General features: G+C 49.0%; 1 protein-coding gene across 2 annotated transcripts in view; it reads right to left on the bottom strand.

Moving 5' to 3' along the window:
• Positions 1–13,741, bottom strand: part of SLC14A2 (solute carrier family 14 (urea transporter), member 2) — a 43,921-nt gene extending 30,180 nt beyond the window's left edge. Inside the window, exons 1-7 of one of the 2 annotated variants that reach the window (XM_004683872.1) lie at positions 13,565–13,741; positions 11,984–12,164; positions 10,857–11,046; positions 9,135–9,263; positions 5,130–5,322; positions 1,529–1,676; positions 572–706 (exon numbers count right to left, since the gene is read on the bottom strand). In XM_004683872.1, the coding sequence (XP_004683929.1) occupies positions 572–706; positions 1,529–1,676; positions 5,130–5,322; positions 9,135–9,263; positions 10,857–11,046; positions 11,984–12,164; positions 13,565–13,741 (1,153 nt within the window). The remainder of the gene's footprint in view (positions 1–571; positions 707–1,528; positions 1,677–5,129; positions 5,323–9,134; positions 9,264–10,856; positions 11,047–11,983; positions 12,165–13,564) is intronic. The other variant, XM_012725809.1, reaches the window with a different exon arrangement.
• Between the last annotated feature and the right edge of the window lie 971 nt (positions 13,742–14,712).

The raw sequence follows: 14,712 nt of genomic DNA, 5'->3' as shown, positions 1-14,712 counted from the left end.
TGCGAGGACTGAGTGAGTCCAGAATGCGGCATGGAGTGTGGCTCTGGTAAGGACTAGCGGGCAGTCCTTTCTCCAAGCTTCCCTAGAGCTGCCTAATACTTTTCTGAGATCTCAATGCTCTTAGCTGTATGAGCCCACTGGAATTTTCCAACAGTCTTAGTAATTATTTACATAATTTCTCTGCTGCCAGGCTAAGGCTTCACGAGGACGTGGTCACCGCTGTATCTCCCACGGTGCTTAGTGGGCGTTATACATGCTGCTGAATGAACAGTCACTGAGGGCAGGAATGCTGCCAGCTGCCTCTAGCACATGCAGAAATCTCTGTACACCACACGATGCTGTGCTAGTACGAGAGCAATACTAGTGGCTGGTGTCGCCACTTGACAGAGAGCAGCCTCTGCCGCAGCCCAGCTGGCGAGGACCCCCGCATGGACTCCCTCAGCAACAGGGCTCCCCCAACTACAGGTTCTTCTGCCACCGCCTTGCAGTGCTAACTAGGTCACAAGGCAATCGAGTCGAGGGGGGAAAGAGTAGCAGGGTGACTTGGCTGTCAACCTTTCCGAATACCCACCGCAGACGAGGGCCAGGAGGTGGGTCTGCCAGGTGAGGGCGTAGAACATGCCCCCGATGGCGACGCAGGACAGCACGCAGTTGTAGCTCCAGAGGCCCAGGTAGATGTTCTCGAAGGGTGTGGCCACTGTCAGGGCTGTGGAACAAGGTGAGGCGTTTCTGGCTGGCTCTGAGCAGTTTCCAAACTGTTTTTCAAAGATCTCACACAGAGGGTGATTACTTCCAGGGCGAGGGGAGGCCAAGGAGGTGGACGCCAGGCCTCCCCACACCTATGAGTGGGGCGGGGCAGCAGCCATTTCAGGAAGAAGGATTTCAGTTGAAAAGTTCTGCTTTATGTGATTAAGAAGAATGATCTATGTACATATATAAATAGGTGTAGAGAAGAGAGACACCTAAGGGAGCAATGGGTCAGTCTGGGCAAAGAATTTATGGGGCTTTATGTACTATTTTTATTTTTGTAATTAAAGAAAATTGCAATTATTTGTAATTTTTTTTGAAGTTCTGTTCCATGATGCTTTTGAAAAATATCAGAGTAAGTCAAAGGCTCCAATTTCCGATGTGCTTCTGAGAGTTGTTTGCATAGACGTATATACACATATGCACACACATGTTCATACATGTGGACACATGAAAGCACATTTGTCCAGTGGTAATGCAATTTTTGAGAAAGTTTTTCCTTTTCACTTACTCCAAACTTGCTTCTGCTCCCTGCCCTGCTCCCTGCCTGCCGTGGCTTAACCTCTTCCCTCAGCTCCAAGGGGCTCAGTTTTCAGGCCAGCCCAGGCCTCCACACGTGGCCTGCTCTGTATCCTGTTTCCTTTGAAGACTCAAGAAAGGAACAAATAAGTCCTTAAGGATGCCAGAGAGGATAGGAAGTCTAGAATATTGCCACACGCAGGGGAGAAGTGACCTCAGGAAAATTCCCCTGAACTCCCTGCAGAGAGGGGCTCTGTCCTACCTGCCAGCATCCCCACGATGGAGCCAATGGCGGCGTGCAAGCAGATGAGTGGCGAGCAAATGAACAGAGCCACCAGGAACACGCCACCTGTCCAGGGATTGTCACAGCCGTACACCTGGCCGACCCCGACAGGGATGGCTTGTAGCAGCTGCAAAAGTCAACAGAATCCAGGTCACTGGAGCGTGGGCCCATAATGAGCAGGTCTCGGGGCCAGGACTGAGCCATTCCCGGGGGGCTGATGGGCTGGAACGGGCAGCTGGCTGTGCCTCCAGTGTGAGAGGACACGGGAGCGGAGCGCTGGAATAAACAGCTCCTCACTCCACCACCTCGCAGGCATCTGAGCATCTCTCATGCATAGCAGACAGGGCCCTCAGTACAGGGACTGCACACCGTGCACAGGGCTGCCTCTGAGAGAGACAGGGCTTCTGCTCGGAGGAAGAGTTAGAGGGGGAACAGAGACACCTCCTCCTGAGACTGCCATGGGGTTTCTGGCCACCATGGGATTTCCTCTAGATGTTCTGAAATCCCACAAATAGTGTAAGTAATCCTGGAGACAGGTGAGGCCATCGAGACAGATGAATTGACCCCAGTCCAACCAGCTCACTGATGGCCAAGCCTAGGCTAGGGTCTCTGAACCTGCCCGCTCCTCTATCAGTTGCTGTTGCAACTTCAGTGTTCCCCTGGGAGTCATGGGCCTGACAGGAGCAGGAGGAGGCACTGCCCCTGCTCTGAGGAGCACCAGCATTGCAGAGACATGCTGGACAACAGGACGACGCCCAAATATTCGAGTCACGGGGTGGTGCCGGAATTGGAGAGGATTCATTTGGAGGTGATGTCAGGGGCCCCTTTTCTGTCCTGGAAAAGGTGGGGGCAGGTGGAAGGGGAATTTCCTCAGTATCCTGCATCCCCTAAACTTTGGGAAGACATGGCATATTTATTGAGTAGATTTTTCTCAATTTTCCACCCTTAAGCTGAATTTTCTACCACTTTTATTTTTTTTTTGAGATTTCTAGGTGATTCTAATGTACAGCCAGTTTGGAAACCACTAAGCTAATCAATATGTATGTCCTGAGCATTTATTATGCACCCAGCCACAAAGAGCCCTGTCTTTAAAGCAGTCATATGCCCAGGTAGTAGAGAAGGAGTGTGTAGGATGTCAGAGCTAGAAGACTGCAAGAGCAGCAGAGAAGACCCCAGAGCCCAGAGTGGGGAGCTGACCACCCAGTCACACAGTGAGCTTGTACAGAGCCCCCAGAAGTGGGAAGCCTCAACTCCAGGCAGCACTTACCTTGCTACCAATCTCCCTTCTTTCCATTTTGCCCTCAAAGGACTTCGGGAATCCAGATACTTCAGCGTGGACAGAAAAGTCATCTGTCATCACTCCCAAATGAGTCATCTCCAATTCCAGCACCACCAGTGACCCTCGAGCTCAGGGATATTTGGGCTTTGTTCTGTTCAAGGGGTGCTCTACACACCTGCCCTTAAAACTCCGGTTTGAAGCCCAAGCAGTCAAGAATGAGAGGAATGAGGGAACAAGTTGCCTTGGAAAGGAGAGTTCTCCTTGGCATCCTGTATTTTAGCTGGTGAACTGTGACCCCGGGGCAACCTCTCCCCTCCACACTGCTCTGCACGGCCCTAGCTTAGACCCTGGGGTGCAGGGCAGTCAGGTGTGGGTGGAAATGTACTGAGCTCCAGCCTGGAAGACTCCAGACAATGCATGACCTCAGCAACCTGGAAACAAAAGGGAGTCACGCCTGCCATTGTTTTAAAGAGGAAGAGGGAAAAGGCACTGATCCTTCACAACCAGGCCTGGCTGGTGGGGAAGGAAAGGGGCCTCTTGTACAGGCTCCTGGAGAGCAGTGGGGAAGGAGCTCAGGGCTGAGCTTGGGCTCAGGGTGTCCAGACTGGGCCCTACTGGGCCCTACGACTTACTAAATGAATGAGAAGAACCTTATGATTGCGCCCCTCTCCACTCAGGTCCCCCTGGCAGTGTTGGCGCAGTTTGGGTGGGGGCCCATGGGCCCGGCTCTCTGGCAGCTCCCCAACCCCCTGCGCTGTCACTGGGACTGTGCCTCATGGGCAGGCTCAGCACTGGGGGTCTGTGCCCCAGGGCAGCCAGGCAAGAGACTACTAAGAGTCTCTGAAAGTTTGTCCTGGCTCCTGCCCCAGCGTTTTCCACTTGAGAGCGTGGCTTGCCTTTCTTCCCCATTTTCTTGCACCCCACACCGCCCTACGCAGCAGACAGGGTCTCAGGTACAGGACCCAGTGTGGCTCTCGCTGGAGGACCTGTGCTGTCCAGCCCTCCCCGGGTGGTGGACACCCCTGGAGCTGAGCACCTCTCCAACAGTCATGAGAGGTTTTAGCATATCTAGGCTATGGACTCGGCAGGATTCAGCTGTACAAATAATATTTGAGGCATAGGTTTCCAAGCATTTAAAAGATGATCAGGAACCAATAATGGGGATGATTCTAGAAAGCAGAAGTGGAACCAAAGGGTGGAAGATATTGCTGAGGCCTGTGAGGAACACGCCACCATTTACATGCTGAGGACAGGCGGGCTGCTGTGAAGCCCAGGTGGTCACAGCCAGCCACTGCTCCATGCAGCCCCTGTCCAGCCTTGAACTAAGGGGTGGTTCCAGGCTGCCTGGTGGTGAGGTGCAGGAGCTAGCTGCAGTTTGTCCTTGTGCCACCACCCTCGCTCTGCCTTAATTTTCTCTTCTATGAAATGAAATTAATGAAAGTATTTATAAAATTGGATTATTATGTGTGTCAATAAGTGAGGGGTTTGGAACAATTTTCTGATATGCAATATGCTTCTCTCAGTGTGAGCCACCTTTACGTTCACTAATAAGACCAAAATTTTGCAATTCTATAAATTGTACAGTTTTACAATCTACATATCTTATATTAGATTTTTATCATATTCTGTTACCCCCAATGTGTAGAGATCAGTCTGGTGCATGGTATGTACCTCTGCGTAGTGGGATATAAAGAAAAGTTTCTACTGACATTTTGGACTGGATAATTTTTTTGTTACAGAGAGGGGTCTGGGATGATTAGAGGTGTCTCTACTCACTAGATGCCAGTAGCACACCCCCTGGCTCCTAGGTCTTGACAATTAAGAAATATTTTCAGGCATTGACTTATATTTTCAGGAGAGAACCACTGGAATGGCATAGTACATAAACATTCAGGCCTGTTCTATTGATAGATTTGTTGCCTAATTTAAAACATTCACTTTAGCATTTTGTCTCGCTGCCCAACTTCTGTCTTATTTAATATTTCCCCCTCAACCCACCCATTCAGTTCTTCTCTGTGCTTGTTGATTCTGTCTTTCCCTGTGCCGAGAATGTTGTTTTCTTATACCTGATTTATTCCCATGTCTGTGAAGAAGAGCCTGGCACATATTAGGTCTTCAGTAAAGGTTTGCTGAAAGGATGAATGGAGATGATAGGAACCCTTTCCTATCCTCTTCCAACTAGGATGCCCACCATCTGATGGGATTCTTCTAGATAAATGGAGAGCCTGGGTAATCCACAAACTAGCTAGCAAGGTTGGGGGTGGAGTCAGGGGTCTCAACTCATGCTATCGGGTAACTTACCAAGGGCATTTCAATCTCTGTCCAGGTGATATTGGGTACTGAGGACACGGGTTCCACTAGTGTCGTGGGGAAGAAGAGGTTGTAGTGGCCTGTGGCTGCCAGGTACAGGGTCACGGCGATGTTGAAGGGCAGCGTGAAGACAGGGAGGTCCCACTTGCTGAAGATGGAATTCAAGGCACTAGAAAGAACTGGGCTGATGATGGAAGAGATAAAGGATCTGTCACTGTGATCCTCTTTAGGTCTGTACCAATCATCAATTCTGGCCACTGTGCTGACCCACTGTCCCCTCTTCTTGGTACAGTCATCCCTGATTCCCATGGGCCTCTGGTCCCATTGGTCTAGGCTTGGAAATAAAGTATTCAACTTAAGACCACACCTATGAGAAACTAATTTTAAAAGTATTGTAATCTCTTTTGAATAGAAAACTATAAAATAAATATTTATGTGTTTCTTAAATCAAGAATAAGCAAAATGTAATCCTTACACATCACTCATTAACTTTGGATCATTAAGATGTATATGGCTGCTGTCCAGGGCTGTGCTAATCTTTTAGAAATCTGACCTGCTAGGAGGAGGTTGCTATGGCATGAGGTACCTGCAGGCTTGGATTCAGCTAAGATGAACTACTTGGGGAAATGCCATGTGTCCTCTCAATTCTTTGGGTAGGGCATGAGACAGATGTAGCTGGGTGCAAATCTAAACTCCTGCTCGTACAGATTGAGTGAAGAACATTAGGTAATTATTCTTTTTTAGCTTCAGTTTTTCTTGGAAGGGGCCAGACACCCTACCACAGTATATCAAATGCTCTATGTTCTCTATACTCAATGAACTCTAGAGAAAAAAACAGGAAAGCAATGATACGGCTAACTGGTCTACCTTTAATTAATGACCACTCACCTCAAATGGGTATTTAAAACTACATGAAAACCCTACCACACATTCCAAACCCATTAACACTCCAACTTGCTGAGACAACTACTTCACATTTTCTGCTCAAATCTTTACTGTGTCCCTTTAGTTTCAGCTAATCACCTTCCTTTACTTCATTAAGAAAACAGAAATAACACAATGGGAAACACTTCATTTTCCCAACCATGAGATCTGCATTCTGACATACTCAACCTCTCTCCCCCCCTTTTTTTTTTTGTATGATAGAAATGTCCCTGTTCCTTTTCAGGTCTCCAAGTCTTCCCATTTTCCCCAACCTCCCCCCCCCCATACTTCAAGCTGCAATCTGTCTCAATGTCTTCACCCCTGAAATCCTCCCTTCCCCTTCTCTCTTTCTCAGCTTCAGTCTTCCCTCTGGATCATTCTTGGAGGCATACAATGTGCTCCAGATCTTCTCACTTTAAAAGTCCTGCCCCTTTAACCTGATGCCCCTTCTGCTACTGCCTTATTTCTCTGGCCCCTTTCACAGCAATACTCCTTAAACTTGTCTATCCTGCTGTCCCAATTTTTCTACTCTATTCTTCCCTAGTCCTACTCTAAGCAGACACATGTTTTCACCACACCATGGAAATTATTCTTGTCCAGTTCACTGGTGACATCCATCTTGTTAAATCCATGGTCATTCCCTGCTCCCCTCATTCATTACTTGGATTCTCTTACTGCCTGAAACACTTTTTGTCTGGGCACTTCACTTTCTTCCTGCTTCTCCAGCTGCTTCTCAAGTGTCCATCAATGGCTCTTTCCTCTTCTGCCAGACATCTGAATGGAGCCTGTGACTGTTTTGGGTCTTCTCTTTCTCTTAATCTTATCTTTCTGGGTGATATCTGTTAATCTCATGGGCAAAATATCTTCTATATGTTTGTCTTCCAAATCCTGACTACATTACTAACTTGCAGATTTTTATATCCAGTTACCTTCTCAACATCTCTACTTGCAAGTCCAAAGTTTAATAGGCTCAGAGAGAGTTCTGGAAGCATGTATGTATCCCACCACCAACCTTTTATTCTCTTTGTCATTTCTACCAAGCCAGGTGCCCAGACAAATTACAGGAGTGCCCAAATCTTTTATCTTTTCCAACCTCATACTCCATAGTCTCTCACAAAGTCCGTCCTGCAGTCTTTACCTTCCTCCTCCAAGCAAAACTACCTCACCACCCTCATGGCTTCTTCATCACTCCCATTTCTCTGTGGGTTACTGTGGCAGACTCCAAACCATGCTGTCAGCATCTAGTCTTGCTCCAGTTAAAATTCATTCTCCACACTGCAAGTGGAGCGATTTGTTTAAAGTAAACCATATCCTATCACACCTCTGCTTAAAATCCTTTAACTGTGTCCCATCATTGTTGTAATGGAATCAAAAGGCCTATGGATCTGTGGTATATGGAATCTTGGCCCCCTTCGGCCCTCACCTCCTGCCACCCTCCATCGGTCAAGCCTTCATTTCTGGGTCTTTGCAGAGGCCACTGCTGCCTGCAGTGTCCTTCATTCAGATCCTCAGCGATCAGATCCTCACTTCCCTATCAGTGACAGCTTGGATGACCCCTCTGCAAAGTGGCTTTCCCTGACCACCCACATCTGGAATCACTCTCTGTCTCATTTGTCTTGTTTTGTGTTCCTCAAAGCACTTGTCACATCTTGAAATGATCTTTTCTAGTAATTAGTTTATGAGTTTCTTTCCATCTCTGCCAAGAAGAATGTAAGCTCCAAGAGGACGAGACTGTCTCTTGTACGCAACAAGCCCTCATTGGGACAGTCCCTGCACACAGCACCAGGCACTCTGCAAAAATGTGCTTGTTGGGTAAACCTGGCAAACAGCCCCATTCATATCTGACCTCTGGCTTGGATGTCAATGGCATATGAAAGGATTGCTGAGCAGAGCTCAGCCCAGAGAAGGTGCTGGGTGTAAACGGGGTGGGGAGCACTGCAGACCAAACTCCTGGTGCACTGGGGTGAGAAACTGTGCTGGAAACTTCGTCTGTGCAGCTTTAATCAAATGTAAGCAAATGAAGATGAGTTTCCCACCTCACACACGTGGGCACATTTAGGAAACCCTCACAGAAATAACTGCTTATGCTCTTTGTTTTAATGGATTAAGAACAGAAGCCCCGAGAAGAAACAAATTGCTCAGAATGCTTAATACAGTCATTTATTTGTAAGCACTACTGAAAAATGAGTGGACCAGTACTTAAACCAAATTAAACTATTTTTTAGTTTTAACTGTTAGTAACTCTAGGCTTGAAAGCAAAGGAAGACATTTACTTCTTAGAGATGTCGGAAATCAGTCAGCACATCTGGGAATGTGTGAGCACAGGGGTGAGGGACATGGGTTCACCCCAGGCTTCCTGCCCCTGCCCACAGTGGGCATGCCCCTGCTGCCTAATAACACTGCAGAGGGCTGCAGATTCTACTGAACTAAGGCCATGTGTGTCCAGTCCAAGTATACCCCTCACTCAATGGCTACTTGCTTTTCACAGCTTGACCTTTTTATGTCTTTGCAAAGATCTCAACCGATGTGTCTTATTCCAAGGTTCTCTGTTTTAAATGTAGACATTTATTACAGGACAGTGCTCTGATTCTAACCAAGTGTGTTTTCTGCCTTGGTGTCCTGGTTAGGCCACAAGGTAGGTGAGTTCCATGTAGCTTAAGATGGGTTCAGAACACCAACACCAGAACACCAACTTTGACAGACTCTCACCTGGGGTAAGTCACTTAACCTTTTGCCTTGGTCTTCCCTTCTATAAATTGGGCACAATGATAACCCTACCTAGCTGTGTGCCTGGTATGAAGGAAAAATAAATGTTAACCTTTACATTAAAGGAAGATAATCAGCATAATTTAAAAATGTGGTATTAGACTGCTTTATAGAGTCCCTATTATTCTCAATTCAAGACAACTGCTTTGTGCTATAGTCGAACTCACAGGTTTTCATGGGCTCTTGGGAGACATACTGGCCTGATATAGAGACATTGGGCCAGACGGTGCCTGTCCCTGTCCTAGGAAAAACCCAAGCACCTGGGGCCTCTGGGGGTCTGAGAGTAGAGAGAATGAGATGCTTTACCAGGCCATGGCTGTGAAGGTCACAGGAAACAGAAGCCACCAGTAGTAGTCTAGTTTCTTGGAGAACACGGCCATCAGCAGTCCCACCAGCACCCCGTTGTACCCGTGGAGTCCTGAGGAGATGGCTGACCTGTGGGTGACACAGTCCTTGGCTTTGAGTTTGGGGACACTTATTGGCCCCTCTTGCTGGCACTCACAGAAAGTCAGCTGACTCCATGACGACTGGGTCAGTGGCTGACAGCACCCTCCAGAGACACACACACACTTGCTCACACGTGAGCGTGCACACACACACACACTTGGTTGTCTGTGCTGATCTAGAATTACATTATGCAGACCTCGGTGTCTAAGCTTGCCTTTGCTGCTCAAGGGGATCTCACACTGTTGGACACAGTGTCACGCGTCAGAGCTCTGCCAAGCCCTGGCTCGGGGCCCCTCAGGTGAGTGTTTTCTGTGCCTAGGTCCCATTCTGTCAGGGGTAACATGACCCCATTACCTGCACTGTCAGCCTCCTGAAGGGGTGACAAAAAATCCATGTGACAAGGCATGGCCGAGTTTTTCAAGCTTTTTGACAGTAGCCCCAGTAAGGAAGGAATCCATTTTATAGTATGACCTAGCTCACTCTCTCTCATGCATGCACACACACCCCAATGTGAATGTAACAAAATTTTCACAAAATAATATTTTACTTTTTCTGTGTATAGCTGATTACTCTATTGAAAATAAAAAAGTTAATTTATTTTATTGCTTTAATTTTTTTTTAAATTTAGGTAATGTTGGTTTAGAAAACTGTATAGGATCATGCCCTGCAGGTATATGTCATCACGCCAACCACCATCTATTGCTTTAATTTTTAAAAATACTGTTGGCATTTAATTCATGATCCACAGGTGGGCTGGTGATCCCAAAGTAAAAAAAAAAGCACTGAGAATATGAGCATTTCCAAACTTCTCTGACCTCCAGAACCACCCAGGATTCTGACTGCATACACTCTCAGATCCACTGCCTGGAACTCTCTGGGAGGGAGGAGAAATACTTGGGCTAAGAAGTTACATTTCTTAATCTTCACCCACCCCCCAACCCATGATTGATTCGGCCATCAGGAAAGTTTGGGAGGCACTGGAGTAACACTTAGCAAAGTCTGGGGAAATGGCACAGTTCTAGAAAATGCTGGTATTTACTGCTTGGACCTCACAGTGACCAGAGCATCATCTCCAGGAGGCAGGCGTCTGCCTCGCGTCTCCCAGTGCTTATGTTTGCTCTTCTTCTACATGGCACCTCCGTCCCTTGTCCCTCTTGCCTGCCACCCTCCTCCCTTCCACATGCAGTGCTCCTAATGCAGAGGCTGCCTTCTTTAACCTCCCGGCACCTAGTGTCACCTGCTTCTCTGAATGCTTCAGCATGTACTGTCTTGTATTACCCTGAGACATTTCTTGCCTTTAGCCTGGTCTCACTAGATTGTAGGCTCCACTCACTAGATTGTAGGGAAAAGCACCTGCCTCAGGAGTATTTCCAGAAATCTCTGTAGTGAAATGGAGCCTGGTGCCATCATTTGCTATGACACAGGAGTAACTTAATTCCCAGAGGATTTTAGTGACTTGGTCAGAGTTGGTATTTAGGAGACTTTGGGCTGGTGGGTAGAACAGTGTTGGTTGATCATTCAAGCAAACACCTCTCCACCTGTTTGTCCCCGGACCCCAATACCCCCTAGACAGGGACCCACCTGTCCTGGCTCAGGGCGAGGGCAGTTAAGGTCGAGACCACTGCCCCCAGTGCTCCGGCAATGGTCCACCAGGGATTCTGGATCAGGAGCCCAACAAAGATGACAAGTCCGCTCAGAGGGTTGTTGACGAACATCACCTGAGCGGTCCCCCTCAGGACCCAGTCGGTGAACTGGAATGCCAGTGGCTTGTCTGAAAGAGACGGCAGAGCCATCAGCCTGTGCTTCTGGCTGGACCACCCTGGCTGGTGTGGCAACCGAGGCAACAGGGATGTGCATGGGCTGGACACTTCTCCTCGTTCTACCCATCCGCAGCCTGGGTCTCTCGGTAGCCCGGCAGCCCATCGGCAGAGGACTCTTTGCTTCTACAGGCAGCCTACGACCAACCTCACACCATTCCAGCCACTGTCTTGGTTGGTAAGGAATCCCCAGGTACATTCTAAGGGAAATTTCTGGGTCCAAGGGAAGGGGTGCAGAGGACAGAAACTCTTTTTGTGTAGTGCTCTACGACTCAGTTGAGGACTAGTATCTGAGCAGAAGAGAAAGAAGCTGAGAAAGAACTGATCTTAGTGCCGCGGTGACCCTCAGAGGTGAGTCAGGACCCAAGGAACTGGGTCTAAAGAGGGGACATTTGATTCCCAGAACAACCTATACAGGTTGGGGTGAGTGGTGGTAGGGAGGGAAAGGACATCTGTTGTAGAGTTTGGAGACGGTAGAATAAGGGAGACATCATAAGGAAAGAACCTGAAACAATGGGGAGGGTGATGCGAATATTTTCTTGGCATGTGATGTTTCTGTGGAATCAGGAAGACGGTTCAGCTTGTTTGGGGAGCGGCTCCTAAGAGGCTAACGTGGCTGTCCTGTGTCAGTTCCACGTAAGGTTGAAGAATTTGCAAAGAGCTGAAATCAGTGCAATATATTTCATTCTGAAAGTGGGAATTCCAGCTGGGAAGGGCAGATAATATCCACGTAGGGTCACGGTTGGGGCTGGAGCACCCCAACCACGGGATCGAGGGGACAACTCCTTCAGTCCAATCCAGAGAGCCGGAGAGCCGACTGAGCCTCTGGCGCCAGGCTGCCCCGCCCCCCGCAGCCCCCCCCCCCCCCCCCACGACCCCACACTCGCCCACCTTTCAGCCAGTTCCGGCACTCCTTCATTTCGCCTGTGAGGTAGCCCACTGCTTGGAAGAGGCTGATGCCTTCCTGGTGGGCTGAGCCTCGATGGGCCACCTTGCTTTCTCTCCTTTTACTCCTGTCACTGGTTTTTTCAATCTTCACAATGTGGCTGTCTTCACTGGGTGGCCGGAGATCCTTTTAGGAGAAGCCGTGACAAAACATCGGTAATATGTTATAGTTTGTTGAGAACAGGGGTACTAGGGAGGGGAAGGCTGTCAGCCTCTGATTCAAGGCCACATGCCCCTGCCCGATTCTGTGTGGCCTGCAAGGCCCAGGACACCATACTTTCTCCATAGGTGGGCTTTGGACCTTTGTGCCATGGATCCTGTTTGGCAATTTTGCAAAACCTGTGGATTTCTCCTCAAAATTATGTTTGTGGAAATGAAAATTACAAAGGAAGCAGGTGATACCAAAATGCAATGATCACAATATTTAAAAAACTGCGATTCACACACAGTGGCAGCAGATCCAGTCAGTGCTCATTACGATTTCAAAGTGGTGACGAGTGACTGTGGGGACTCCGCAGCCCGAGTCACCGCCACTGGCTAGGCCATCCCAACTGCGGGGCTTCCCATCAACCGGTCAGCAGAGGCCTTGATGTGACGGTCAAGCCCCTCTCGTCTAGTCCTGCAGCCTTTACTGCCCTCTACATATGGCCCAAGGGCACCCGCCAGATCTCCATGTCAAAGTTCACTTCCTGGGGAACCAAATGTGTGACAATGACACGTGTGACCAGACACTACTAGTGTGACTGGTGTTCGCTGCATATGTGCACAATCAAAAGAAATGCTGAAACTCATCGGTGGTTACTGAGAATAAAGATACATTATTTTCCTCATTCAGGTTCATGGCTCTTAAAGTCTATCATGGAGCCCCGCTCAGGAACCCTTACTCTAAAGTTACACTGCCCAAGGGGTAGCCGACAGGCAGGTGGCAACAGAGGACCTGATATGTGACTGGTCTGGACAGAGATGCGCTCTAAGCGGACTCAGAGGACTTCGTATGAAAAGCTAATTTGAAATTTCTAAATGGTACTTTGTGTTGATTACATACTGAAATAACACTGATGTATACGTACTTCAATTCTCTGTAATAAGCGTGCATAAATAAAAAAATAAAATAAAGATCAAGACAGTCCATGTCCTTCTCCACTGGGCCAGCTGCACCAGCCAGGGCCACCTCTGTGCCTCGGGGGGCAAGGAGTGCCCAAGCCGGCGGGAGCCAGGGCCTTCCTTTTGGAGACTTAGAGCAATTCCGGGAAGCAGGTCTGGGAGACTGGTTGGGTGACGCTCTGTGAATGTGTGCGTTCCTCAGTTATCCTGAAAATCATGCCACCTACAGAGTCACATTTTCTCTCTAAGGCCACATGGGGTCCATTGGGAGCCTATGTTATGATGGGAGCTGCATCCCCTGGACAGTGGCCCTTCGGTGGCTTTAGGTAACAGGTACATTGGGAAATGGGAAAGGCAGCATCTTGCGGCGCCCCTCCCCCACCTCCCCTTCCTGGGAACACCTTGGGTGGGGGCTTTCCTCACCTTTTCTTCAGGCATTTCCAGGAGGGGCAGAGCTGGGTGCGTGTCCTGGGGGCTGGAGGGCCAGCTGGGGCTGGTGAGCTCTGACTCTTTGTAGAGTTTGTATCTGCTGGGCAGGCGCTCCGCCAGGAGAGGGCTGCTGTGAGTGCTGAGCATCTCCTTGGCAGCGCGGCCACTCATCTATCGTGCCGGGGAGAGCAAGAACAGGAGCACGTGAGTCGGAACTGGGCCCAGAGGCCGGGCTGGGCTGTGCCGGTGTGACCACAGGAGGCCGGTCTGTCCTGGCACACGCGGCAGCACCCCGGAGGGGTCCAGGACCCTCCCCCGACTCAGGGAAGCTTCGCTTCCCCACGTGCCCCCATTCTTCCAAGTCCAAAGGAAAGTCCATTTCTGTTGGGAAGATTTCCCTGACCAACCGGTTAGATTAGGTCCCTCCTTCCCCCCCTCCCTGATCACTGACATACTTTTCACTAATTGAGGGAGTTAATTCTTCAACCTTTCCCCCTTGATGCCCCCACACTGGTGATCCAGACTCTCCAGTGGAGTTGGGGGGCATCTAAGCAAAACTCATCTTGGTTGCTGTGGGGCCTACCTATATGGTTCCCAGTGGACCCCAAATCCACTCTCCCCCTCCAGGTGCCGCTTCAGAAACGCCAGGGTTCAAACTTAGTACTTTCTCCTCCATTCTCCATACCCAGTAATTCTCCCTCATGTCCACCGTCATCAATTAGCTGTCATTATCTTGTATCATTTCCCTAGAAATCCACAATCAAACACCTCCACTTCTCAGATTTCCCCCTAGACCATCCTCCAAAGCAGTCAGAGTTGTCAGGTTAACTCTTCACTCCACTAAAGCAGAGTCCCTGTTCAAATTCTCTAGTGACTACGGATGGAAGAGAGAGTTTAGCACGCCTGTGTCCCAAGGTCCCACTATGCTGCAGTCCACCCAGGTTCCTCCCTCTGCCTGCCTCAGGACTCCACCACAGCCTCCTTTCAGTGCCTACAGAGTGATAAGCACTTCCCCACCTCAGGGGCCCTGCAAACGCTGGTGTGTCTGCCTAGAGGGCCTCTTTGCTTTTTTTTCCTGGGAAGTTTCGATTCTTTCAGACTTTGTCTCATGTCAAGTTAGAGAAACCTTCCCAGATCCACCC

The sequence above is a fragment of the Condylura cristata genome, unplaced genomic scaffold (genome assembly GCF_000260355.1).
Source record: "Condylura cristata isolate star-nosed mole 26May11 unplaced genomic scaffold, ConCri1.0 scaffold00016, whole genome shotgun sequence".
NCBI classification, from domain to species: domain Eukaryota; kingdom Metazoa; phylum Chordata; class Mammalia; order Eulipotyphla; family Talpidae; genus Condylura; species Condylura cristata.
Note: the sequence above shows the minus strand (reverse complement) of the source record. Positions and strands in the feature narration are given on the sequence as shown.